This window comes from Phodopus roborovskii, unplaced genomic scaffold (genome assembly GCF_943737965.1).
Source record: "Phodopus roborovskii unplaced genomic scaffold, PHOROB, whole genome shotgun sequence".
Lineage (NCBI taxonomy): Eukaryota > Metazoa > Chordata > Mammalia > Rodentia > Cricetidae > Phodopus > Phodopus roborovskii.
The window spans coordinates 64,988,311-65,014,775 of NW_026126418.1; the positions used below are offsets into that span (position 1 = coordinate 64,988,311).

The 26,465-nt window shown below is 39.2% G+C and overlaps 1 protein-coding gene across 1 annotated transcript; it reads left to right on the top strand.

Annotated features, from left to right (window-relative positions):
- The first annotated feature begins 2,768 nt into the window (after positions 1-2,768).
- LOC127221908 (interleukin-36 gamma) lies at positions 2,769-25,779 on the top strand. The gene is made up of 4 exons (XM_051183857.1): positions 2,769-2,925; positions 21,342-21,449; positions 22,300-22,439; positions 25,394-25,779. Exons 1-4 carry the CDS (start codon positions 2,769-2,771, stop codon positions 25,601-25,603), a joined length of 615 nt encoding a protein of 204 aa, XP_051039814.1. The 3' UTR covers positions 25,604-25,779.
- The last annotated feature ends 686 nt before the right edge of the window (positions 25,780-26,465 follow it).

Sequence of the window (26,465 nt, forward strand, 5' to 3'; positions counted from 1 at the left end):
AAGAAGATGTGGCACATTTACACAATGGAATACTGCTCTTCGGGGAGGAGGGAAACAATGAAATCTTGAATTTCTCAGGCAAATGGATGGAACTTGAAGAAACCATCCTGAATGAGGTAACCCAGTCACAAAAAGAGGAACATGTACTCACTCATATATGGATTTTAGACATAGAGAAAAAGATCACCAGCCTATAATTCACACTGTCAGAGAAACTAAGATACAAGGGGAAGAGATTTTCTACAACAAACGAATGCAGAAATCTGTATTTCTACCGCTAATGCTTACCATTCTTCACAAGTACAAGGCTAATGAAAAGAATGGGGTGTCAAAAAAGAAAAGGACTAGAAAGAGTTGCAAGGGATTCCTGAAACTATTTCCAGGACAAAATCATAACTATGGTTTATGGGGAGGGTTCAATGAAAAAAAATGCCATCTCTAAAATTTACATTGAGATTCAGTATGCCTGTATGGATACCTCAAAGGCCCTTGTCTAAAGAAAATGTATAAACTCTTTACCAGTTAGTCAAAGAACTGTTGGAAAATGGGCACATATAACCTGCTTTTTCTCCCCGGAATTCCCTGTTTTTTTTTTTTTTTTTTTTTTTTTTTTTTTTTTTGTTTTTTTTTTTTTGTAATTAAAATCTGGTAAATGGAGACTATTTATTAACTTACATATTGTTAATACCACCATATGGCAAAAAGGAGCTTTACATCCTGGTTTCCCTATGCCTACAGCTGTTTCTAAAGATTGGCCTTTAATAGTTTGGAATTTAATACTATACATATTCATCCTAATAATAAGGCGCATCTTACCATTCCCTCAGTCAATCATAAAGAATCTCAATATTAATGCCTGTATTACCTCAAGATATGACAAACTCCCCTAGTATGTGCCAATACTATGCAGGAAAGGTTTTAGAGCCTGTGAGACAAGCCTTCCCTCAGGCTTATATTATTCATTACATAAATGATATCCTGTTTAGTCACCTCCAAAGAGAAAGAGTTACAATCTATATATGACATGACTCAGGATATGCTACATAAAAGGGGGATTATTATTTCCCCTGTAAACACATGTCAACACTGTGAAATATGTGGGACAACTAGTTACTAAAACAACTGTTAATACACACACACACATACACACACCACATTGTCCATTAAAGAAGACAATTTTAAAACAGCTAATGGATTCAGAAATTATTAGGAGGCATTGATTGGCTACATCCCACTTCTAAAATACCTAATTTTACACTAACCAATCTATTTAAAATTCTAGGAGGAGAGGCAGCACCGGACAGTCCTTTCATATTATCCACCTTAAGAGGCAAAGGAAGAATTACATATGTGTATCAGGTAGATCCTTTACTTCTTTTAAACTTACTTATTTTCCCTACTACATTGTCTCCTATTGGTATTATAGCACAAGAGGATAAACCATTCAAATGGTTTTATTTTCACTGTTGGGGCCAGAAAATACTAATCATTTACCTTACTCTCCTTGCTCAATTAGTTGTGGGGAACCCCAGAGCAAAGTTAGCATCTGAACAGCCATCTTTCCAACCACTCTCTTAGATACTGGTAATTTTCCATTCCCCTATGACTGTTCTCCTATTAAGCATATGATGCAGCCTGACCCTGAAAGAGTCCCAACTGCAGTCTTATCATATAGCAACTTATCTTATAGCAGGACAGCTGCATTATGCTTGGAAGGACATTCAGCCTCCCTCACATCCTCCCTTTGGCCCATTCCCTCATTTCTCCACTACTTAAACCCTGTGGTTATATTCAATAAAAAAGACTTGATCAGAATACTGTCTTGTCTCCATCTCTCTCATCTCTTGTCCCCTCCCTCAGGGTCCCTGTCAACTGACCCTGAGGGCTGAGGCAATTAGTGAATCAGGGAGGACCCAATCACACTCACTTCCCAGTCCCCCCCATGTCTGTCCCCTACCCTTGTAACCTCTCCCCACCAGGAGGAAGATGAGAAGGAAGAGAAGAACAGAAGAAGAGGAAGAAGAAGGAGGGGGAGGAGGAGGAGGAGAAGACAAGAAGCCCAATTTTTGTTATGTTTGTTGTCCATATACCCAGTGGCCAGTCCCTTTAAAAAATTGAGTCCTAATCCATCTTCACCCCTACCAGAAGCCATCAATTGTGGAGAACTATATTTTAGCATCCTTATCACAATTTTTAAGAGTCCTCATTGATGGCTTCCTTTTTAGGCTATTACTTTGGAGGGAAGCTTGGGGGGTAAGGTTGTCACAGAAGCTTTCTATGTCTCTCTTTCTCAACTGTGTGTCTTCAGTCACTGATACCACTGCAAAAGTATTCCTTGCCCTATACGGTCAATGGGGACATGGATGATTCTACATGGTTTCTAGTGACAGCATAGACCATGAGCATCCACATAGTCTTCAGCATCAGCACATGTCAAGGACCTCTACTTGATCTCTGGTGGCAGTACATTTCATGAACATTAACACAACCTTCTGCTGAAGCAACATAGGCCAAGGACATCAACATGGCCTCTGGCAAAACATGGGCCATAGACACCAATATGGATCCTGATGGCATCCTGCCTCATGGACATCAACATGGCCTCAAGTGGCAGTACAGACCACATACATCAACATGGCCCCTGGTGGCAGCACAACCATGAACTTCAACATGGCTTTAGGCAGTAGTACAGACCACAGACATCCATATGGCCTTCAGTGATAACATGGGCCTTAGACATCAACACAGCCCTTGCCTGCAGTATGACCATGGACTCAGGGATGGCCTTCAGCAACAGCATGAATTACAAATTTCAACATGATTCAAGTAGTGGCACAGACTACAGATATCCACATGGACATCAGGCTTCATCCCAACCTGGGGAAGCAGTATGGATCATGGATACCAAGACGGCCTCCAGGGGAAGTATGAACCATGGAGGTCTTTTGAATGGGTCCAGTCCAGAAAATGAACCAATCTTCATCTCAGATATCTGTCTGTTACACTTGGGTGGGACATAAAACACATCCCAAGAACAAACCAGTGTTTTGAAGGAACTGAGATCTCAAGACTCTTGTCTTGTTTTCTTGGTGTGTTCTCACAAACACTCAGAATTCTCCTCCAACAGCTCCATTCCTGAACCATGTTCTAACACCTGGTTTCCAATCCTAACTTACTGTTTCTTTTCCCCCCACAACTTTCATACAATAGGGCAACAGTTGAATTAAAACTTTTGTTTCTCCCCGATTTTTCTCTTCCCTTCTCTAAAGCTGTAGTTCCAGCTCTTACCACCTTCTGACGTTCTTTGGTGCTACAGAAACCTGTCATTTCCCCTGGTGTTTACTGCCATTTTCTGAAATGAAAGCCTAGACTCTTAGATGCTTTCAATATACACATGGGCATTGTTTTAGTAGATTAACCTCTTGGGTCTTTTATTTCCTTTCTCTCAATGGTTTTGTAAGGTTCTGCCTAGCTTAGCCACTTCCTGTCAGGTGACAGCAACCCTTCATAAGTTTCAGAATTAAGCCTCTGTGTACTCACATTTCAGATCCTTCACTTTCATCTCCTAAGAATGTTCTTTGGCCAACAAGGATTGACTTAATCTTTTATCCTTCAATCCTTCATTACTCATGTTCTCAGTTCCTTTATTGTCCAGCTTAATTTCCAAAACCCATCACCACACTCATTGCCTTGCATCACTATCATTCTCAATACCTCTTCCTTTTCTAGTCTTTACTGCATTGTCCATATGTATCAAACATACAGCCCTGGCTAAGTTGAGCCCTAATGAAGATTGAAAACTTAGATATGCATACATACACATGAACAGACTTTGAAGTGTCACTGTACTTTGGTGACTATCACACACTTTTGTCTTCTGGATTGCTTGATGACTATTTCATCCTTTTCTCTTCTAAACCCCAACACCTCCTTCTCACTTTCAGCCATGACCTCATTTTCTGATTCACTAAGAACACAGAAGCAGCCAGAAGACAAATCCCACACATGTATACCTACTGTCCATGACAGTGTCCCCATGCTCTCAGTCCCTTCCCTCCATTGTTCAGAGTAAGCTGCCCATGCTCCCACCTAAGACTATTCTTTCCACTGTGCAGGCCACCCACCCCCCTTCATCTATTCAAGAAAGGCTGCAGCAGCTCCACTTATTACCCAACATCATCAGGATTTCCTGACCTGATCTGTGCATCATATCTGCCTGCACACTCACATCCTCTTTCTACTCCATCACTCCTCCACCTTCTCTTAAGCGCAGAAAGACTCCTGATGTGCTAGTGTCTATGACCTCTCTTGGTCCCTTTAAACTCATCACCCAGAGCCACTTGAGAGTGACTTTTGCATTCATCACTGCACTTAAACTTATCTTGCCAACTTTGCCTCCAACTTCCATGTTGCTGTATCTTTTGGGAAACTTTATTCTCTCATTTGATCTATCTCTCAGGTTATTTTATATATTATCTGCTCTGAAACATATCTAAGAAAAGAAAATAATAATACTCCTATCTGTACAAGAGGCATAATAGCCACTTACCTCTGGCACTCTCATGAGAGAGAAACCTCTTCTCCTTGGGATGCTTTTCTCACAGTCCTCTGCAATCCATGCTGCTCTGCTTCCCTCCTCCTCTGGTTGATCATTTTAATTTCTGACTTTTCTCACTCTGCTATGTAATGCTTTGCTTCTCAACCAAAATTATTTCTTCACCTGGAGACAATTGGCAACCATGGTTCCTAGTGTTGCTGCTGGCAACTAGTGGATAGAAGATGGAAATACTGAAAAGATCAGGTCAATCCTCCAAAGGTCAAGTATATACACTGAGAAATTCTGATTAAAATGTTAGCCCCTTAGCCTTCACTTTCCTTTATCTGTATCCATTCCTTTCTTTTGTAGGCTTTGAGGTTTTACCACAGTAGACTCCTGTAATAAGTTAAGTCTAAAATGTACTTTGAATAAATGTAGGCTGTGGAGAAAGTAGTCTCTGCTTCCCTTCTGGGAAGCACACTAGAGCTGACCATCCCTGAGGACATGAGAGCAAGAGATCTGACATCCCATTGTATGTCCCCTACAGCAATCCAATTGGGAGAGAGGGCCTTGCACCTTGCCTGGACAAAACAGTAGAGATGGCTCTGGTGATAGGAGTGGGACCCAGATCTGAGGCCCTGAGAACAGAACTAGCCCAGCTCCTTGCTGCAGGCTGCATTGGGTGAGCTAGCCAAGGCAGTGATGGAGAGCTCATTTGGGTAGTGACCATGAGGAAAAGCTAGCTAGTTGACCAATCTAGCTATTACCCAGGCCCAGAACCAGGGCTATGTGTAGGCCCACACCAACATCTACCAAATCTATGAACTGTTAGAGCATGTGAAGCAGACAAACATATCAATCCAAAACAGCAAAAACTACATGACACAGGACAACAAGATACCCAAAAGGAGCCCTGGTAAGAGCCCATCACTGGTAGTGTAGCAGAAAGACAAAGCCTCAAACCAAACCAATGACTCAGAAATGAAAACTTACAAGTAAAGATGTATGGACTAAAGTGGAAACTTAATGGGCCACACTACAGCTTCCACAACAAGATTTTTTTAAAAACAATTTTTGTTTTGCTTGGTTTTTCTTTAAATTTACTCTTATTTGGGGGGGGGTGGAGATTGCAAGGACAGAGGGTGGATTCAAAGGGACAGGGAGATCAGTAGGGTCAGAATGCAAAATGTGAACTCTACAAAGAATCAATAAAAGTAAAGGAAAAAAGAAAAATGCTGACACAGTAATGCACATATGTGAACAGAAACAACCAAAAAAAAAAAAAATGCAGGGTTTGTTCTTAGAAAATTAACAAAAAAAGACTTGGGGAATGTCTCCAGTTAGCCAGTGAGCAGCTCTCTCTCTCTCTCTCTCTCTCTCTCTCTCTCTCTCTCTCTCTCTCTCTCTCTATCTATCTATCTATCTCTATCTCTATCTCTATCTCTCTATCTATCTATCTCTATCTCTATCTCTCTATCCTGTGGTGTGTGTGTGTGTGTGTGTGTGTGTGTGTGTGTGTGTGTGTGTGTGTCTTCTCCCTTGCTGTACTTCGGCACCACCTTGTGGCAGTAGTTTTCTTAGGCTGGGTATCTGAATGCTATAGGCTGGAATGCCCACATGTTTCCAGTTCCTCCTGATTCACTTTGACTTTCCAGTTGACTGTCATTTGTAAATTGGATCAGGAGAATCCTGAGTTGAGGCGTACTTTCCCCGACCCACATGTCCCTGTTTCTCAGACATGATGTGTTTGGACTATGCCTAACAAAGATGCAGTGGCTCAAAGGATAAACTCTGAGTGTCTGTCATTTGAATAATTTACTGTGAAGTCAGTAAAATCACTCTGGGTATTTGCCTTAAGTCAGTTTACCTTAGATGAGTACCTTATACCTAGTAAAAAAAAATCCCATAATTCTAGAGGCTGGAAATTCTAGAGTGCTTTCCCTCTGTTTCATAGAATGTTTGCAAAAAGGGACACCTGACCAACCACTGTGTATGTATCTTCAAGCCCTTTTATCAGGACAATAATCCCACTCACCTAATTAGCTCCCAAAGGCACTATTGCCTAATACCATTATGTTGAGAATTAACTTACAGAACAAATTTGGGTGAGTTACAAATATTCAAATCTTGGCAGTGTTTAATGCTGAAAGACCAGCAATTTGTTGTAAGGGTGTTAGTAGGAAAAGAAGATAATGAACACTCTCTAAACTGGATTCCTGGGAACCCAGAGTTCAAACACTTGAGCCTATGGGGAACATTTCTCATTCAAATTACCATAGTGACTAAAAATGCTGTCAATATCTCACTGACCAACAACCCCAAAATCCAGAACCCACTCCTTGTACTAGGATTTTTGTTAGCCTATGATATCTAGAAGGAGTGTTGCCCCTCCCCTATTACAGATTAACTTCATTTAAATTCCTTTACATGTGTATATGAATATATTTTAGGAAACTTCTACAGTAATAGGTTATACTACAGCTTTTCAAAAGGTCTTTAGTGTTAGTTATCTTTCTCCATTCTTCCTTCTCCACCCTGCACTTGCAGCCCCACCCCACTTAATCCTTCTTGGTCCATTATTCCCCATTTGGCTTTATTTATACCACCTGCATCTTGTATACTTTCTCTTAAAAGATCCTCCCCAATGACTCCTTGATAGTCCCTTGAGCTCCATGAGTATTCCAATTAATCACACACATCTAAACTCAAAGCTAATATCCATATATGTTCAAGAACATGTGACGCTTGTCTTACTGGAACTGGGTTAACTGCATTGGGATGATTATTTCCATTTTCCTTAACATCTGAATTTTCATAATTTCATTTTCCTTAACATCTGAATAAATTTCCATTATGTAAATGTACAACATTATTATTCTCTATTCATCTATTTATGGACAGATAGGTGTTTTGCATTTTCTTACTGTTGTGAACAGAGCAACAAATAACATGGGTAAGCAGGTTTCCCTAGAGTAGGAGATAATGTCCTATGTGTTTACGCCTAAGAGTAGTGCAGCTGAATCATATGGTAGATATATTTCTAGCTTTTTGAGAAACCTGCACATTGAGTTCCACAGTGGCTGTACCAGTTTTCATTCCTTTTATTAGTGAACAAGTGTTTCCTTTTCTCCACATCCTCACCAACTTTTGCACATTTGCGCTCTCTCTCTCTCTCTCTCTCTCTCTCTCTCTCTCCTCTCCCTCTCTCTACCTATCTTTGCCATTCTGACTTGGGTAAGGTAAAATCTCCCATGTAATTTTGGTTTATGTTTCTCTGGTAGCTAAGGGTGTTAAATATTTTAAAAATGTTTCTCAGCCATCTTTAGTTCATCTTTTGAGAACTCTCTGTCTAGTTTAGTGGTTCTCAACCTTCCTAATGCTACACTTTAATACAGTTCTTCATGTTATAGTGATCCCCCAACCATAAAATTATTTTCATTGCTACTTCATAACTGTAATTTTGCTACTGCTATGAAACATAATTCTTTGTATATTCTAGATACTTACCCTCTGTCAGATGTAAAGATTTTTTCCCTATTTGGCAGTTAAATGATGCAGGCTTTTGCTGTACAAAACCTTTTTTGGTTTCATGAGATTATTTTTAATCTATTGTTGGCCTTAATGTCTATGCTAACCAGTACTGTTCAGAAAGTCTATCCCTGTGCCAGTGAGTTCAAACATAGACCCTGCTTTCTTCTCTGTCAGATTCAGGATATCGGGTCTTATGGTGAAGACCCTGATTCATTTGGAGTTGAGTTTTATGCAGGGTGAGAGATAAGGATGAAGTTTCACTCTTCTACACAGGTAGATATCCAGTTTGACTGACACCATTTGTTGAAAATTCTGGTTGGTTTTTTTTTTTTTTTTTTCCAACCACGGGTATTTTTGACTTTTTTTTTTTTTTTTTTAATCAAAAATCAGATTGCTGTGTATGGACTTATATCTGTGCCCTCAATTCTAGTCCACTGATCAACACATTTTTATGCCAGTATCATGCTGATTTTATTACTACAGCTTTGTAATATAACTTGAAATCAGGGGCAGCAACATCTCCAACATTATTTTATTATTATTTGAGCTTATTTTTCATATCATGAGTCTTTTAACTTTCTATATGGAATGCAAGATTTTTTCAATTTCCATAAAGAATTGCATTGGAATTTCTATTTGGGTGCTTTTTGGTAGGATGGCAATTTTCACAATATTAATACTACCTATGAACATGGAAGTCTGTGCATCTTTTGATATCTTCTTCACTTTCTTTCTTCAGTTGTTGTCAAATCTTCAACTTCCTTTGTTAGATTTATTCCAAGATTTTTTAAATTATTTTTTATTTTTAAAACAATCTTATTTTACAAACCAATTCTAGTACCCTCTCTCTCCTGGCCTCCCAATCACCCTGCCTTCTCAGAGAGGGTGAGGTCTTCCGTGGGGAATCAATCAACAGTCTGTCACATAACTTGAGGCAGGAATAAGTACCACCCCCAATATCTAGTCTGAGCAAGGTATCCCTCCATAGGGAATGGACTCCAAAAAGCCAGTTCATGCACTAGGGATAAATACTGGTTCCTCTATTAGTGGCTCCACAAACTTCCCAAGCCTCCCTACTGACAGTTACATTCAGAGGGCCTATTTTGTCTTATGCAGGTTCCCTAGCTGTCAGTTTGGAGTCCATGAGTTCCACTTGCTCGGGTCAGCAGTTTCTATAGGTCTCCCTGTCATGGTCTTGACCCCTTTGCTCATATTATCACTCCTCCCTTCTGGAGTCAAGATACTATTTTTATGCTGTTGTGAATGGATTATTTAGTTACATCTTGAAATATTTGTTGTTGATCTTAAAGCAATGCTGTTTTTTAATTTATTAATTTGTTTTTACTTGTATTTACTCTTCTCTCACACATCATATCCTGACAGCAGTTTTTCCTCCCTCCACTCCTCCCAGCCCTCCACTCTCACCTCTGTCAGACCCATTTCTCTTCCATTTCCCTTCAGAAAGAGGACACCTCCCATGGATATCAACCAAACACGGCATAACAAGATGAAATAAAACTAAGCACACACCCTCATATCAAGTCCGGATAAAGCAACCCAATAGAAGGAAAAGGGTTCCAAGAATAGGCAAAATATTCAGAGACACCCCCCCAATCCCACTGCTGGGAGTCCTACAAGAACACTAAGCTACACAACCATAACATAAAGCAATGTGTTCTTCCTTCTACTTGATCCATTCTATTGCGGAGATTTTTCATTGAGCTTTTTATTTGCTTTAAGAAACTTTTCACTTTATTTTATTTCGATTTGGTTTTTCTTCTGAAATTCTCTCTTCTTATTAAATACCTTTTCATGTCTCATTTTGTATTTTATTTAAATGTTTGTGTTTTTGCAGTCTCCATTATGACACTTATTCATATTATTTTTTATGTTAAAACAGCTATTGCAATAAATCTTTATTGATTTACAGCAATAAATCTTAAAAATTAAAATAGTATTCATTTTGCCTATAGGCAATATTAAAGAAAAATGAAAAATACATTATTTTTAAAATTAGTTTATGAATAGTTCAGGCTCTTTCTCTACTTGGAAATCTTACTCTTCTTTGGCCTGAAAAATATAATCTAACTTTTAATTATCTACATGCCTAATTACTTACTAAGTTATTGAATATTCTACTTTCAATATTTAAAACAAGCATGGATATAACATACCATATTACTGTTTTTATACTCTTATTAGGCTATAGGCCCCTTTGTATATTGAAATCACAAAACACAGGGAAAAATCATAATTAAAATAACATTTGCTGAGCCTGGGGACACAAATCAAGAGGCAGAGTTTCTCAAGATTTTTTAGATTGTAGAAGCTATTTGTAACATTAAGGTCAAGCTACGAGTTTGTTTATTTTGCTTTGTGCTTCTCATCAGATCTCTTCCATGGGTGACAGGGGAATAAGCAATCACTCAGAAGGGACTGACTTCATCCTTGTAGGCTTCCAGGTTGGCCCTGAGCTCTATATCCTCCTTTTCCTGCTGTTTCTGTTTACATATGCCATGATCCTTCTAGGGATCATTGGGATGATGACCATTATTATGACTGATCCCTAGCTGAACACACCAATGTATTTCTTCCTAGGCAACCTTTCCTTCATCAATCTCTTCTATTCATCTGTTTGTCGCACAGAAGGCTATGAGCAGCTTTTGGACTGAGAACAAGTCCATCTCATTTTCAGGCTGTGTGGCCCAGATCTTTCTCTTGGCACTCTTCATTGTGGCTGAAGGATTTTTTTCTGGCAGCCATGGCTTATGACCACTTCATTGCCATCTGCAACCCACTCCTGAATTCTGTTCACATGTCCACACATCTTTGTGCTCAGCTGGTAACAAGCTCTTATTTTTGTGGCTGCATCAACTTCTGTTCATTGAACATATTTGTTCTTTGTGTACATAGAGAAGTCAGAGGTCTCTAATTGTCTTTGTTCATCACTTTTCAATCTTATTTTTTGAGACAGGGGCTCTCACTGAACCCAAAGCTCACCAATCAGTAGACTAGCTAATCAGCAAGCTCCAGGGGTCCTCCTATCTCCTATGTCTGCCCCATGAGTCCTGGGGTTCCAAATGCATACCATACTACCTAGATTTTTTCTTTTCATGTAGATACTATAGATAGGAACTCAGGTCCACATGCTTGCAAAACACTTTATCAACTGAACTACTTCCCTGGTACTGCAGACAGTAATTTCCATCATGACCTTTTTTCTCTGTTGATAAAGACTAAGACCAAAGTGACCTTATTGAGAGCTGAGTCTCTGTATTTTGGAATCGTTGACAAATGGAGGATTATGTAGTTAAAGATGAGTAAGTCATATTTAAACCAAGTCACAGAAAAAGAGAGCAATTTCTAGAGGCCTTTATGTCATGCAACAGCAGAACCAGAGCTAAAAGATGGGTCTCTTGTTTCTGGCCTGTCTTCCTTGCTTCCTGAAGTTGAATGTTGAAAGGTAAAGTGATGAAATCAGCAATGGTGTGGAGTAGGTGACACACTCCTAGTAAACCTTGGCTCTGTCCCTCAGGGAGAAGCATGACTCATTCAGCAAAGGGAGCTTGCCTTCCCAACACTGCACCTTAACTCCTTTCATAATGACTAATATACTGTGAAGTATGCAGTATTTCCCACACCTCTGCAGGTGAATCATGTCTTGTTAAAACCCACAAAGATCAGGCAGGCATGATGGGGCACACTTTTAATCCCAGCAGTCAGGAGGCAGAGGCAGGTGGATCTCTGGTTCAAGGTCAGCCTATTCTATACAACAAGTTCCAGAACAGCCAGAGCTACACAGAGAAACTCCATCTCTAAAACAAAGTAAACTAACAAACAACAAAATAAACCCACAAAAAGTCTGATACAGTTTGATACATCATCCTCCCATAGAAAGTTATTCATTTCATTGAGGTAATACATAAAGCTAAAAAGTTAATATTTGTTATTTTTAAATTTTCTTTTGTTTGTTTTCTCCATTTTCATTTCCTCTTTAGATTATTTTTGTACTTTTCTGGTGTTTAGAACCAGTCTTGGTGTGGTAGGCAGCTCTTCTACCATTTAGCTACACCTCCAGTCTAGTCTGTGAGAAGAAATATGGCTTGGCTCAGCCACAGTACCACTAAGTTTTTTAAGCAAAAGAGGGATTTTGACAGTTTAAACTGTCATGGGCCAACTCTTGTTGGGCCTATGTCAGTGTCAGTCTTCAATGGAGAAAGTATAAGTGTCATTAACAAAAAATACTTGCCAACACAGTATATTCCACATTAGGACAGTGGAAATATCATAGAAACAACAAAGAAATTAGAAAACAAGCCCAGCAGTGGTGGTGCACACCTTTAACCCCAGCACTCAGGAGGCAGAAGCAGGCAGATCTCTGGGAGTTAGAAGCCATCCTGATCTACAGGGTGAGTTCCAGGACAGCCTCCAAAGATACACAGAGAAATCCTGTCTTCAAAAGAAAGAAAGAAGGAAGGAAAGAAAGGAAGGAAAGAAAGGAAGAAAGGAAGGAAGGAAGGAAGGAAGGAAGGAAGGAAGGAGGATGTAGGGAAGGAGGGAAGGAAAGGAAAAAAGGGAGAGAGGGAGGAAAGGGGGGAAGGAAATAAGAAAAAAGAAGCTATACTAAAATAAATACTATCCAATTTTTGATATCCTAAATAGAATAGGCCAGTCAATATGGCAGGAAAATGGAAGGACGTTCTAGGAGTTCTTTTTCCCAAAAGTACTAGATAAGGCTAATTTTATGGATTGGTCCTACCAAACTTTTGAGGAACATTAATTCTTATTGTACCCAAGTTATTCTAGGCATAAAATAAAAAGTTATTAAGATTCATGAGGATAGTTTTTTTAGAAACAGTAGCAGGCAATGAGATATCATACCATCTTTTGTTGCTAATGAAAGTTTCAAAAACTGAAAACAAGTGAACAAAATACCAGTATCTTTCTAAATCTAACAATATATTAAAACATTTGTAATCATATATGGTTTATCCTACAAACAAAAAAGTTCACTAGAAAAATCATTACATTAATTAATAGTTAAAATTATAATATTATCTCACTTGATACAAAAAAGCACTTGATAGCTTTTAACATTTATTTCCAACTTAAAAAAAACTTTACAAATTAGAAATAATGGGAGAATATTTCTTTATGTGTTGATTCTCTTTAAAATCAGTAATAAGACAACAGACCCTATTTAGTAGTACAATTCAGTCATGGATAATACTTTGGGATAAGAATTGAGAAATCTAGATGTGTTAGCCCACTCTAGGCAAGCTCTCTACTGCTTACATCTTACCAATATCCTGGAAATTCCATTGTGTAATTAAGTTAATTTGTTAACAAACTTGGGGCTTCTCAGTTATTTTGTGGGACTTCTGGTGAATTATTTTTAAAGATAACAACTGTTTAAGAATTAATTCTTAGATGGGTATGGTGGTAGGTACATGCCTTTAGTCCAGCACTTGGAAGGTAGAGGCAGGCAGTTCTCAAGAGGCAGGCCAGCTTGATCTACAAAGTTAGTTCTAGGACAACCAGTGCTACACAAAGAAATCCTTTCTCAAAAAATAACAACAAAACAAAACAAAAACAGACAACAACAAAAAGAATTCTCTGAAGCTGTAAAGATGTCTATGAGTTTTTCATGTAAATAGATTTTCTGTATTAGAGGCTCATTTTACAGTCAATAGCATGCATACCTTTTAATTAAAGCTAGAAAGTCTCAGATTCCCAAGGCAACCATTATTTACTTTCAAGTAAGACAAGAAAAAAATTAAAAATCACCAATCATGTGCTATATCATAGAATACCTCAGTTTCAATTTGACCACCTCATTCATTAATTTATTCTTTAGCCCAAATATCATATTTACATGAAAAAAAAATATTGAAAAAGTCAATAGGACTGCTGCAGGGTTTTTGGTTTGGTTGTTTTGGTTTGGTTTCGTTTTTGTTTTGTTTTTAGCACAATAAAACAGTTATTGTCTCTGCTGTGCTTAACCCAAGGATCTAGGGATCCAAACATTCAGTCACCAAAGACTGACTTGGGCAAGGGACTCCAGAGTTTGTTGTTCATGCCAATGATAGTCAAAAAACATAGGTATTCCCATGAGTAAGCAAAGCAGAAGCAATATTAAGAGATATTAAGGACAAATAAGAAATTAAGGAAAAGGAAAACACCCAAATGTTAGAAGGGGTACCCAACAGAGGGAAAAAAAAACTGAAATTCCTTATCTGGGGGTTTTGGCTATGGCTATGGCTATGGCTAAAAAAAAAAAAAAAAAAAAAAAAAAAAAAAAAAATTAGACAAAGACTGAGGCAATTGCTGTGACATTGATTAGTTCTCTAGACCATCATGAGCTGAGCCAATGGAGGATGCACACACTCTGCTTGTTCGACTGGTCCACCTAGAAGTGATCAAGAGCTGCCTACACAAGAAGGGCTAGACCCCCTCACCTATGTCTGTACTTGACTTTCGCTTGGTGAGTCATTTGCTGGTATCGTTCCTTCTGATCTTAAAGTTGTCTCAATAATTATATTGAATTCCCCGTTGTTCTCATAGCTACCAAGAAGAAGTTGTGTTTCTTAGTTAACACCTTTCAACAAGGTGGTCTGAAGTCTCTTTTCCGGAATAGGCAAAGGCTTTATTAGAACTCATCTTTACTTACTCTGTTACAATTAGCTGGTTGTTGTCTCACACAAAACAGAGTCCAACCCAGAAAAATGATGTTAGATGATAGGAGATGTCATTCTGTAAATATGTTTCTCATACTGATTAATGAATAAAGCACTGTTGGCCAATAGGAAAACAAGATAGGCGGGGCTAGGAGACAAGGAAAATTCAAGGAAGTAGTAAGGAGGAGTCAACATAGAGAGATTGGGGAGAGCAGACGCTGGCCTCATCTCCTAACAGAAAGGAATGGTGCAAGAGCTTGCGTTCGGATGAAAACTAACTTGCTTAAATGCTTTGCATTAAAAGTTGGCACTGAGACCTTCCCTGTATAATCCAACCATTTTGGTTACCTGATCTTTTCATCTATTCTCTAGGTCAGTCTCTTGGCCGAGGCTGCCCCTCTTGGTTTGCAGTTCCCCTTCCCCTTCTCCTCACATGGCTCAGGGTCATGTCTGTAGGGCCCAAATATAACAAGCTCAATAGAGGCTGGGCAATTCCTACAGGCATGCCCATAGGACAATCTGATGGAGATCACTCTTCAGCTGAAGCTCCCTCTTCCCAGCTAACTCATTTAGTTTTGGTTGGCAAAAGCTAGCAAGTACAGGCAACACTTGGGTATTAATAAAACATTGAAACCTTGTAGGGGCCTGTAACTGGTGATTTGGCTGCAATAGTGGAGAATGTATTAATGGAATTTTCCCATGAAAAATAAGAGCACTCAGAGTCCTTATAAAGTACCTAGAAGTCAATAAATTCTACTTTTTTTTTAAATTAATGGCAGCAGCCAAGAATGTAGAAGGAAAGATCATAACTAAAAAGGTTGTATCTGGAATTGCTAATAGTCATTTTAAACATGGAACCTGTTTTCAAGTGTACTGTAAAAGCAAGCTCCAATTTTTCACTAACACTTAAGGATGTTTTGGTGCCGTTAGTCTTCAGTATGGCTTTTCCAGCTGTTAGAGCTGGAAGTCCCCAAAATGATACATTCTTGTAAGCACAATTACCAAGTCAGGGTCACACACATTAACATTTTAACGCTTTTTATAATTTGTTTCCCAAAAATACTTATGCTGACTCATACATTATACATGGAGAGAGGCAGAATCTGTTTCCTCACACTATTGTGTATTGTCTTTTTAATTAATGACTTCCCGGTGGGTGGAAAGTGAACCTCATTTATTACTTTGATTTGCACATTGCTAATAACTATTACAGGTAATTATAATTACTTACATTTATTGGATATTTGTATTTTATATCTGGTATAAATGCTTTTAAATTTGCCTTTCCCTATCAGTTAGTAGGTAGTAACCAAGAACTGAGTATAAATTGCTTCTTTTTTCAGTGTATTGCAAATAATTTTTCCTGAGTAGCTTGTCTTTTTCATTTTCTTTCATGGCATTTTGATCCACATTTTCTTCCAAATTTGAACATTCAGTGGCACCTAATGTTTCAGCTTTTCTTTTGCAGTTTGTAGGATGTAGCCCATTGGGCAATGACTAAGAATCCTCCGCCATTGGTTCTTTATTCAGAAATTTGAATGTTAGGCACTTGACCAATTTTAAGTGGTGCTGTGTATGTTCTGTCTGTTTAAATTAGTGCTTTTGTTGCTTTAGCTTTCACAATGATCCACAACTGCTGAAAATTATGAGAAACATCTTCGTGGTGGTCCTACATGGTTCCATTCTTTTGTAAAAATTCTGTTAATGTTTATTTCTAATATTTTATTGAGTAGGTTAGGGGTTACTTTTGTAAATTTGACCTTTGTTTTCATTCAAGGAAGGGATGAAGTTAAATAGCATATTGGCTCATGTCATAGAATGGGGGTTTTGTGGAGACCAGCTTTGGGAGAATGTGATGGAAGCATATCTTAGATTACAGGGTTAGGCTTCTTAACAGAGAAGAAGCCTTCAAATATGTCCATCCTATTATTCTATATACAGAGGCTGCCCCAGAAATTTCCTTGGCACTTCCTCAAGACTATTAGCATATAAGTGAACCTATGGTGGTTTCTGTAATACATGGTATACCCCTGATGTTCTATCAGGGATACATGACAGTTCCATTCCAGTAGCTTTCCTGAACAGAATCCTAGCCATGTTTGTAGATTGGTTTTGACAGATTACAAGCAATGTGGATTTAGTTTTCTGGTGAATGTGTCACTGGAGAATTCTAGACTTTATTTTGAGTCTCTAGTCCAGTACTATAGTGTTCCTATATCATTAGTAAGTACTGGAGGAGGATTGGATGGCCTTATTGTTTCATGATCCCTGATATTTAAGTTTTGATTGTCATCCTGATTATATGAATACAGGTTATATAATGGATACCTGGGAAGTGGTTCTAGAGACTTTCATGATACTGAAGTTCTCTCACGCTACCCAGTTTCCTCAATCTAAAATGGTCATAGGCCTGCTAAATGAATAAATCTGTAGGACTAATGAATACCCTCTCTAACTCCCTGTCTCTACACAAAAAAAAACAAATAAATAAAAATTGCAAAGTAGCATCTTAAAGTCTGAAAATTAGAATCTAGACTAATAGAAATCTTGGGATTATTCCCACATCTAAGACATTTAGCCTTGTACATACTTAACTGGGATTAAACTCAAACCACACTTAATGTCCATTGTTGTCACTATTTTATATTATGCAACATATTAATAGGAAACATCAGCAACTAGATGATTTTAACAGAAAAATTCTGCTCTGCTTTTATCAGCTGTTAAAAAAGGACATTATGACAGCTGATAGAAAGCTGAGAGGGGGAGTTACATCATCATGGTTTGAAGTGGAAAAGCAAGCCTTTGGGTCCCAGAAAGAGCTTCATTTGGGAAGACAGTTCAACATAGGTCCTGAAAGCGGTCCTCTTCCAGTCCCTTGAATGGCTACAACTACACAGCACTATGCCATAGGGAAAAGGAACCCTTCGATTCCACAACACAAAGGGAATTTCTCTGTCTTTTGGGTTTCTAAAAGTGGAAGGGATGAATCTACATTCTGTGACCTAGTCTGACCTAGCCAACGTGCCAAGAATCACAGGCTGGAGGGTACTAGATGAAAGTAAAGTTACAATTCAAGGTTAACTTGGGTTTGCACATAGTTACAATGGGCAATGAAGAAGGAGACTGCAAGGCCATAATGAACTTTGCTTATCAGTTATCTGAAAAAAGGCAGGGAGGGAGAGAAGGGGGAGGGAAACAGTGGAGGATGTGGCTTGAGTTTTAGGGGAAAGAGGACAGCTTGGCAACTAGAGGATTTGTGGTCTAACATAACTTAAGGCATGTCTGTCTTGGGCTGGACAGTAGAACTATGTTTGCCTGCAGCAGCAAATGGAAGAGGGACCCTTGTTATTGCCATTGCTACTTGTACCTATAGAGGAACTGGGACCAGAGCTTCAGGGAGATAGGACTAGATCTCTCCCAGGCTGCCACATCTCCTTAAGTGGCCTCATCTTAAAGCAATATGTTCATGGTCTAACAACTAGTGTCAATACTGGTAATCATCTCAAATGAAGTTAGCAGACCTTATACTCACAATATCTACCCATTTCATGTTCAGATAAGAATTCTCAAAAACTTTCTCTGCTCTTCTTTATCTTCATTATTCCTGCTATGGTTTGGATATGGCCTGAGTATGGCCCACAAGCATACTCATGCATTGGGAGACTAGTCGCCAAAGTGATCATATTGGGAGCTAATTAGACCACATTCAGTGAGTCTAGAAAAAAAGAGAATTATATCATTGGGCATCCTAACCTCAGAGGAGATTAGCATAGTTAATATAATAAGATTATGTTAATTTAACATAGAGGGACTCCAGTTAGTTCACCTGAAAAAAAAAAAAACAAAAAAAAAAAAAAAAACATTGTTACAAAAGTCAGATCAGTTCCTCGCTCCATTTTGGCTTCCTCTCTCACCATACATATTGTCACTCTCACTGCTGATTTGTTCTTTTTCTACTAGCCTGAAATGTTTCTATAGCACCAGGAAACAGGTTTACATACTCCCATTTCCTCTAATGTCTCTATCCTTTGAAAGTCACACTGAAGTCTAAGCCAGTGACTCAAGGATGGCAATCTGGGGAGGGGCTATATTCTCTAAAAGCTAGGAAGCTGTGGACAGGTCAGAAACAAGTGGAGCATAAGGCTGAAATTAAAGATACACAGCACCAGACTACATAAGGTTTTACAATCTTCTAGCTTTGGAGAATTTAAGAGTCTTTAAAACACATGAAAATATTTCCCTCTGAGTTGTGTTCTTCAGGCCCTCTGAGAATCTGCTAGCTGACCCTTCCCTTACATCTCCAAGATCCATGCATCCACCAGATAGCAAATTCTTTTTAATTTTGGAGGGAGATGACAATTACAACCTTTTTCCCTTTCCTTTCCTCTATTCAGACCTCCCCTTATATCTCTCCCTGCTCTTCTTCAAATTCTTGACCTATTTTTTTTACTAATTGTTGTACATACACATATATTCCTAAATATAACCCGTTCAGGTCATATAATGTTGCTTGTATGCATGATCTCAGGACTGACCATTTGACATGGGGCAACCCATTGGTATGCTCTTTGCATACTCTTCTATGGACTATCAGTTTGGTATAGGATTTCCTACTTCCTAAAGCATCAGTCTCAATGTCCTTCATTTGAGCTCCTGTGTTTGTTTGTTTGTTTTTGTTTTTGTTTTCATAACCACAATTGCTACTATCTACAATACCACAATTCCTTTCATTCTTTAGCCTCCCTGAGCCTTTTTGTAGAGGTGAGCCCAATTTTTTGTCTTAGTAGATTCTGTTTTCCAGATATGGGTCTGAAACAGAGCACTAAGGGATTTGAATAGCAGATGGTACATTTTTAATACTGTTTTGTGATGAAAATTCCAAGGAAGAGCACATTTTGACTGAGAGGTGACAGGCACCAAACCTGATATTGGGTAAGAGTGATTCTCAGTTCTTTTTTACACTTTCTCCCAAGGTACATAGAGCACATTCTTCCAAGGCCAGAAAAGGGTCCAGGTGAAAAGTAAGAGAGCTTGACTAGAGAGACTATTAGGATTCTGAAGTAGAATTTTGGAGGTCTGGGTTCCAGACTCCAACCCTAGCATTTGTGTTCCTTGAATTTGTAATCTAACCACAGCTGACAGGTCAAGACAGGCCATCTGAGTTCTGGGGAAGCCCCTTAGTCTCTTTGTTTTGAGTAATCTAAGGTTTGTCACGAGCTCTGTCTCCTGGTGGTTGACCTATGGTGCTGGGCTCCTAACATTTCTAGAGGAGCTCAGACAAGTCACACTCATGCTGATTCTGAGATTTCTTCACCTGTGCCTCCCAAGAGCAAAGTTCTGGCAAGAGGAACTGGATGTTTTCCACATTGTACATTTGCCACACCCCACAAAAGAGGTTGGAGCTTCCTGAACTCACCTAGATAAATGACCCAGGCTGGGTCAAAGCCCATCACCGCACCAGTGAGCTGCCTCTGCTGTGGTTTGGTCTCCCAGAATTTCCATAAAGACTCTTCTTGCCAGGTATATCCCATTCATACAAAACCCCCTGACTCTGGAGCTTTTTGTACTTTGTGGCTCAGTGAATAGAAAAAAGCCATGTTGCAATAACTCAGGTCCCTGCCTTGTGTATGAACCTCTGTCTTTCACTTCTGAATTGGTGGGATTCAGGTCAAACTGCCCAACATGAAGATTTGCCTTGCCTTAGGAAAAAAAGAGATGATAGTGAAGAGGAAGGACTTCTGGGAAATGGATGTACAAGGAATTGGATGCTGGGGAATGTTTAAAGCTGAATGTTAGTTAAGGCCTTGGAACATGTAGGGGAATGATGTTATTGAGATTTCTGAATAGAGAAGAATTCTGCCTGTTCTGTCTCCTGTGCCTTGAGGTATGGTCCCAGGAGGTAGCTTAACTCTTCTGACTACATAATCATGTCTGTTTATACATTTCTGCTCTGTCCTGAATGAAAAAGCCTGGACATCCAGGGTCTTGGAAAGTCTTAGAAATGTCTCCTGAGGTTTGTCTTTCTTCCTGATGTCTCCTCCCTCAGGTACCAGGACAAGACCACAATGAAAACCAATGGAGGCACCAGAATTGGAGGTGATGTTTGGATGAGACACTAGAGAGCTGGGCTATTTATATCTTCAGCTACGTCCTCTGGAAACCCAAGAATTACACCCCACCCCTCAGGCATGGCATGGCTCTTGGCACACAGCAAGGTGCCCATATGCCACTAGCCTTCATTTTCTGGAGTGTGGAAAACACTACTTTTCTACTGTTCTAGCTATGATCAGCATCCGGCCAAGCACAGAGCATGCACAAACAAGAGCAGCTGGATCTCAACACATAGAAACTGTGGAGCTAGTTGTCACTTTGCCTTGATGGTTTGTCATCTTAGAACAGTAATCACAAAGTCTTGGCAGCCTTTGTTTACCACTGACTTACTGAAAGAAAGTCTAGGTTGATGGGTTACAGGAAGGCTGCCAGTTTGGGGATATAAACTCCTGGATGTAAACCTTCATTACAGAAAGGGTCATCTTTCTCCTATTCTGAGACTTAATCTTCATGTCTATCTTTTTTTTTTTTCATTCAAACAGCAAGAAGTACCCCTCAGTCTGGGGAGATTTCTGACTTGGACCAGCAGGTGTGGATCCTTCGTGGTCAGAACCTTGTGTCAGTTCCACGGAGTAATAATGTAGTCCCAGGTCAGTAGTCATCTGTCACTGCTTTGCTCCTCACACTACACAGACTTTTGTTAAAGTATCAGTACCTATTGTGCAGCAGGGTGGCCACAGCTAACAGTAGTTAGAAGAGAGCTTCTTGGGTGTTTGGCCACAAATAAATGTGAAGCATATGAAATGAAGGATATACTGACTCCTTTGATTTCTTTGTTGTTGCTGGCAAAGATGTATTAAATCAATACTTTGTACCTCCAAAATATGCTTAACTATGTATCAAAAACAACCTTAACTTTTCATGGGGGCCACCTGGAAGAGGCAGAATGTTACACCTGCCTGGGAAGAGAAGCCAGGAAGAAGTTTGTCCTAGACTAGAGTGAAGCAGTCACAGGGGTGGACAAACCTTAGGCATAAGGGACTTGCACTCAGATATGAAGCAGCAGATCTGTCCTATGGAAGGGGAAGGTGTCTGCCTATATGACATCAAAGCATCCTAAAAGGATTAAATGAGTAAATAACACAAACAGGTAAATTTCAGCATCCCATTAGGCAAACTTTGTTAATGGTTACAGCTCTTCAAAGATCACAGGAATGGCTTAGGGTAGGATTTTTTGCTTCCAGGAGTTTAAGCATAGGTGTAAAAATCTAAATCCTACCATCTGCTTAACTCTGTGCCCCAACAGCTATAACCCTGCTTGCCTATCAGAATGGATGGATAAGTGGGTGAATGACCACTTGGTTGGTCTGGGTAACAGCAGTTACACTCTTCAAGTATCTTCTGGCCTCGCTTGGCAAATGCTGCTCTGATAAATCAGAACAATTAGAGCACTCTGTCTTCCAGCCTAAGAATGAAATTGCTATTTTCTTATCCTTATAGTCACCATCACTGTCCTTCCATGCAAGTATCCAGAGTCTCTTGAGCAGAACAAAGGGATTCCCATTTACATGGGAATCCAGGATCCAGACAAATGCATGCTCTGTGAGGAAGTTGATGGACAGCCCACTTTGCAGCTCAAGGTCAGTGACCCAGAAAAATAACATAAAGATTAAACAAAAACAAAAACCAAACCAAAACAAAACAAAAAACCCTATGTTTCTTTTCTTAATACTATTCATTTTTTCTTATACTATTCATTTTTAAGTTAGCATATAATGAATTAGGTTGCATGTGGCATATTTTTATTTTTTTAAGCAAAGCACATTTTAGTAGATTCTCTATACCCCAGCTCCCTCCTTGACCCTCACATCTAACTCTCTACCAGCCTCCTTTCTGCTTCATGTCACACATGTCCTTTGTCCTTCTGCCACTTCATTGCCACTTTCCTCCCTCTCTTGGTTTCCTTTCTGGTCTTTAAGAAAAGCCCATGTGTCTTTAATGGTTCATTTGGCGGGAGATCAAATTTTAAAATAAATGAAGAATGTTATTTTCCTCAGCATGTTTAAATTTAGCCTTTTAAAATATGGGCATGTTTTGCAGAAGACTATGTTAAGTCATTGATGTGGGAAGACCAAGTCCACTGTGGACAGTAGCATTCCCTAGGCAGGCAGTCCTGAACTGAAGGTGAATGGAGGTATCTTGCCAAAAACAAGCAAGCAAGTAGGCATGCTCTTGGATGTGATGTGACTAGATGCCTCAAAGGCCCTACCTTGACTTACCAGAAGCGATGGACACTAGCTTGGTACCATAAGCCAAATAAACTCTTTCTCCCCTGGAGTAACATAAAAAATAAACATTAACTTATCTTGCCCTTCTTTCCTTGAGTATTTTGGTCTTTCTTAAATTTTTCAGATATCTTCAGTCATTATGGCCTCACATGTGTCCTCTCCCTTATTCTCTTGTGTTTCTCATTTTAGAATTTGAAGTCACCAATCAGAGGCCTCACCTTGGTATTTTATACTATCTTATGCCATTGCCATGCTTTCTGTCCTTCCACTGTTTGTTTATTTCTATATTTCTATATTAGCTTTGCATTCTAAGAGAATTTCTCAGCCAGGTTATAATTATACTATTGTCTTACCTGCTAAAGTGACCCTTCCTTAACCTCTTCTCAAAGGTTCATCTGTGCTATTCCAATGCCTAAGTTCTCAAGGTAGCTGTATTTGTTATATAGATACACATAGAAATGTATATACATAAATATAATTTCATTTGTGAAATATATATATATATATATATATATTCTTGCTCAATGAATCCATGAACTTCACTTTAATTAGATTAATTCAACTCAACCCAATTTAACTCAGCAAAAAGTGCAGGAACTTAATACATGAGATATCTTTGAACAGAATGGCAAAGAGCTCTGAGCTTGTACACCTGGCTTCTAGAAGGAGGAGAATCATGCAAGTGATAATATAATAGTACATTTTTGATATGCCAAAAGGTATCACATGTCTTAGAAAAAAACAAAACAAATTCAACAACAACAACAAAAAAAAGCAGATTAGGACAGAGCTTGGGAGTAGCAGAAACAGGAATGGAGTCAGGTGTGGGTGTAAATTGTGTGGTAGGTGTCATTGTGTAAATGGAATTCTAGGAGAGTTTAGGAGGCAAGGAAGTTAGTCAGAAGGTGGGGGTGAGTCCCAGGACCCGTGAAAGCAGCTGTGTTGCAGTGAACTGAGATCACATATTGCAGGAGACAAGAGTGGAAGGCCTTGGGAGGCTCTATGGGGAGCTAGGTGTAAGTTGATGGCTCTGGGTGGCAGTGGAGTGGGTAGGTGCAGAGATTCTAAAAAGAGTTTAAGTGTTATCAACAAGATTTGGGTCAGAGTAAAGGTGACTACATTCCAAGCTCTGTCCTGTCTTTGCTAATTTGCTCTTCTGTTGGACTTTTGGACTCACAAATTGGTCATTGATAATATATGGATTTTAGGGGATCTTAATGAGATAGTGCTGGAGGTAAAATCTTGCTTACATGGAGTGAGTTTAAAGAGATAAATTAGACAGCAAACATTGGCAGCTATTGCAAGGGGTTTTCTGAAATGCAAAAACTGACAGAAGTGCTGGGACATTAAAATACAATTATGTGACACATGACAATGTTTTGGCCAACAATGGACTTCATATTCAGTGGTCTTCTAAGACCATGCCATCCAGTGACATTGTCACTGCTTTAGATTGTATAACCACATTTGCAGTGTTGACATAATAGTAAAATCACCAATGACTACTCTTGCAGAGTATGTCTGTCATTTAGTGACATGCCTATGTTTTTCAAAAATAAAGCAAATATGCAGACAAGAACGATTGAGCAAAGAAAGCAAAACTGGTTGCTGCATGAGTGAGCAGGAAACTAGAAGAATGTCTGTGGATAAGTGAGTGGAGATCAGCCATTGTCTAGTCCTTCTCGGTTAGGGAGACACAGGTATGGGTGAGATGTGCCCGTCAGTGGGTAGTTTGGAGACATTCTCATTCAGGCACTTCAGCTTCCTGGAGGAATTGGAAACTGAGGGTGAAGATGACAATAGAGGTATGGGAGTTCCAAATAAGAAGGCAGATCTTTACTATTTGAACAGTCAGCAAATCTAGGCTAAGCTGAATGTCAGGACAATAGTGAGAAAGTCTGATAAACAGTTATGATTAGTGAGCAAAAATGCTAAGTGTAGAGATGTTTACTACTGAAGGAAAAAACCAGGACAGATCATGATAGGCAGGGACATTTGATGCTTGCCTGCCTGCCGTGTCCTGTCCTTTCTTTCTCTTGCCTTTCTACTTTTCTTTTTTATTTTTTTTCTTATTTTTTTTTTGTGGGGGGGAATGTTGTTCATGGAAACTGAACCTATGGTCTTGCACTTGCTAGCTATGCTTTACCACTGAGCTCAATTTGTAACCCCTGAAATGCCCCTTCCTTGTCCTGTTTTAAGAGAGGCTTGAAATTGGGAATATTTTGTTGTTGTTGTTGCATAAAAATAGCTCTGCCTATCAGAAGCAATGTCTATTTTTGCTCACAAGTACTCTCTCTCACATGTAGGAGGAGAATATTTTGGATTTGTACAAGCACCCTGAGCCCAAGAAACCCTTCCTGTTTTACCACACCCAGACTGGTAGAACATCTACCTTTGAGTCAGTGGCTTTCCCTGGCAGCTTCATCGCCTCCTCCAAGAATGGCCAGCCTATCTTCCTCACATCGGAACAGGGGAAATACTACAATATTAACTTCAATTTACAAATAGGGCCTTGAACTCAGCATATCAATAGAGGGTTGGTTAGAAGTCTTTGTCTTAAAACTTTTGTTTGATCTGTGGTATTTACATCCTGAGAGGTGAGTAGCACCAGCACTATCTTATTTCATAGATGAATGGGCAATAAAGCAAAATGTGTACTCCAAAGTAGGTGGGATGGGAATGGTGTAAGGCTGTCCTCCATGGCTGAAGTGGTCCAAGTCATGTGTCATCATGCCTAAGAAATAGGGTGCTGTGTCACAGTGTGTAAAATCTGGAATTCCCTGTGAGTGATGACATGCTTGTTTCCCAGCCATTGCCCTTATTCATACCAGGTTTTACACACTTGTAGTATCAAAACCTTGCATTTGAATAGCAGAGGCTTCACGATAACATTCACTGCAACAGCCAATTGCATTGATCCTTTAGCAGCTGACTGCTGTGTGGGACTGGACACACCAGGAAAGGGCTTAGGTTCCCAGGTGAATAAAGAGTTTTTAAAATTACTAGAGCTGTGCAAACTATGTTGGAGTACAGTGGCTGCTCCTTCAAGAGTGAGGATGTTTCCTGGTGACTAGATAGATCTGGAATAGCTAGTTCAATTAACTCAGCTTAAGCAACCCTTTCCTGAATCATCCCAGTAGAAATGAACACTAAGAATAATGTATATGAGTAATTGTGCATGCCAATAAAACATTAACTTTTATTTTATTTTAGACTTCCATAAATATTTTAATATTCTTTCCATTGTAATGTGCATCTGTAGTTTAAAGCACTAGTATCCCATCCTAGTCCTGTCTCTCCCAGGACTTCCTCTTTTTCAGTTCTTTCCCCCTTACAGCTTGCTTCCACACACCCAGATACACATGAGAGTAAGAACTG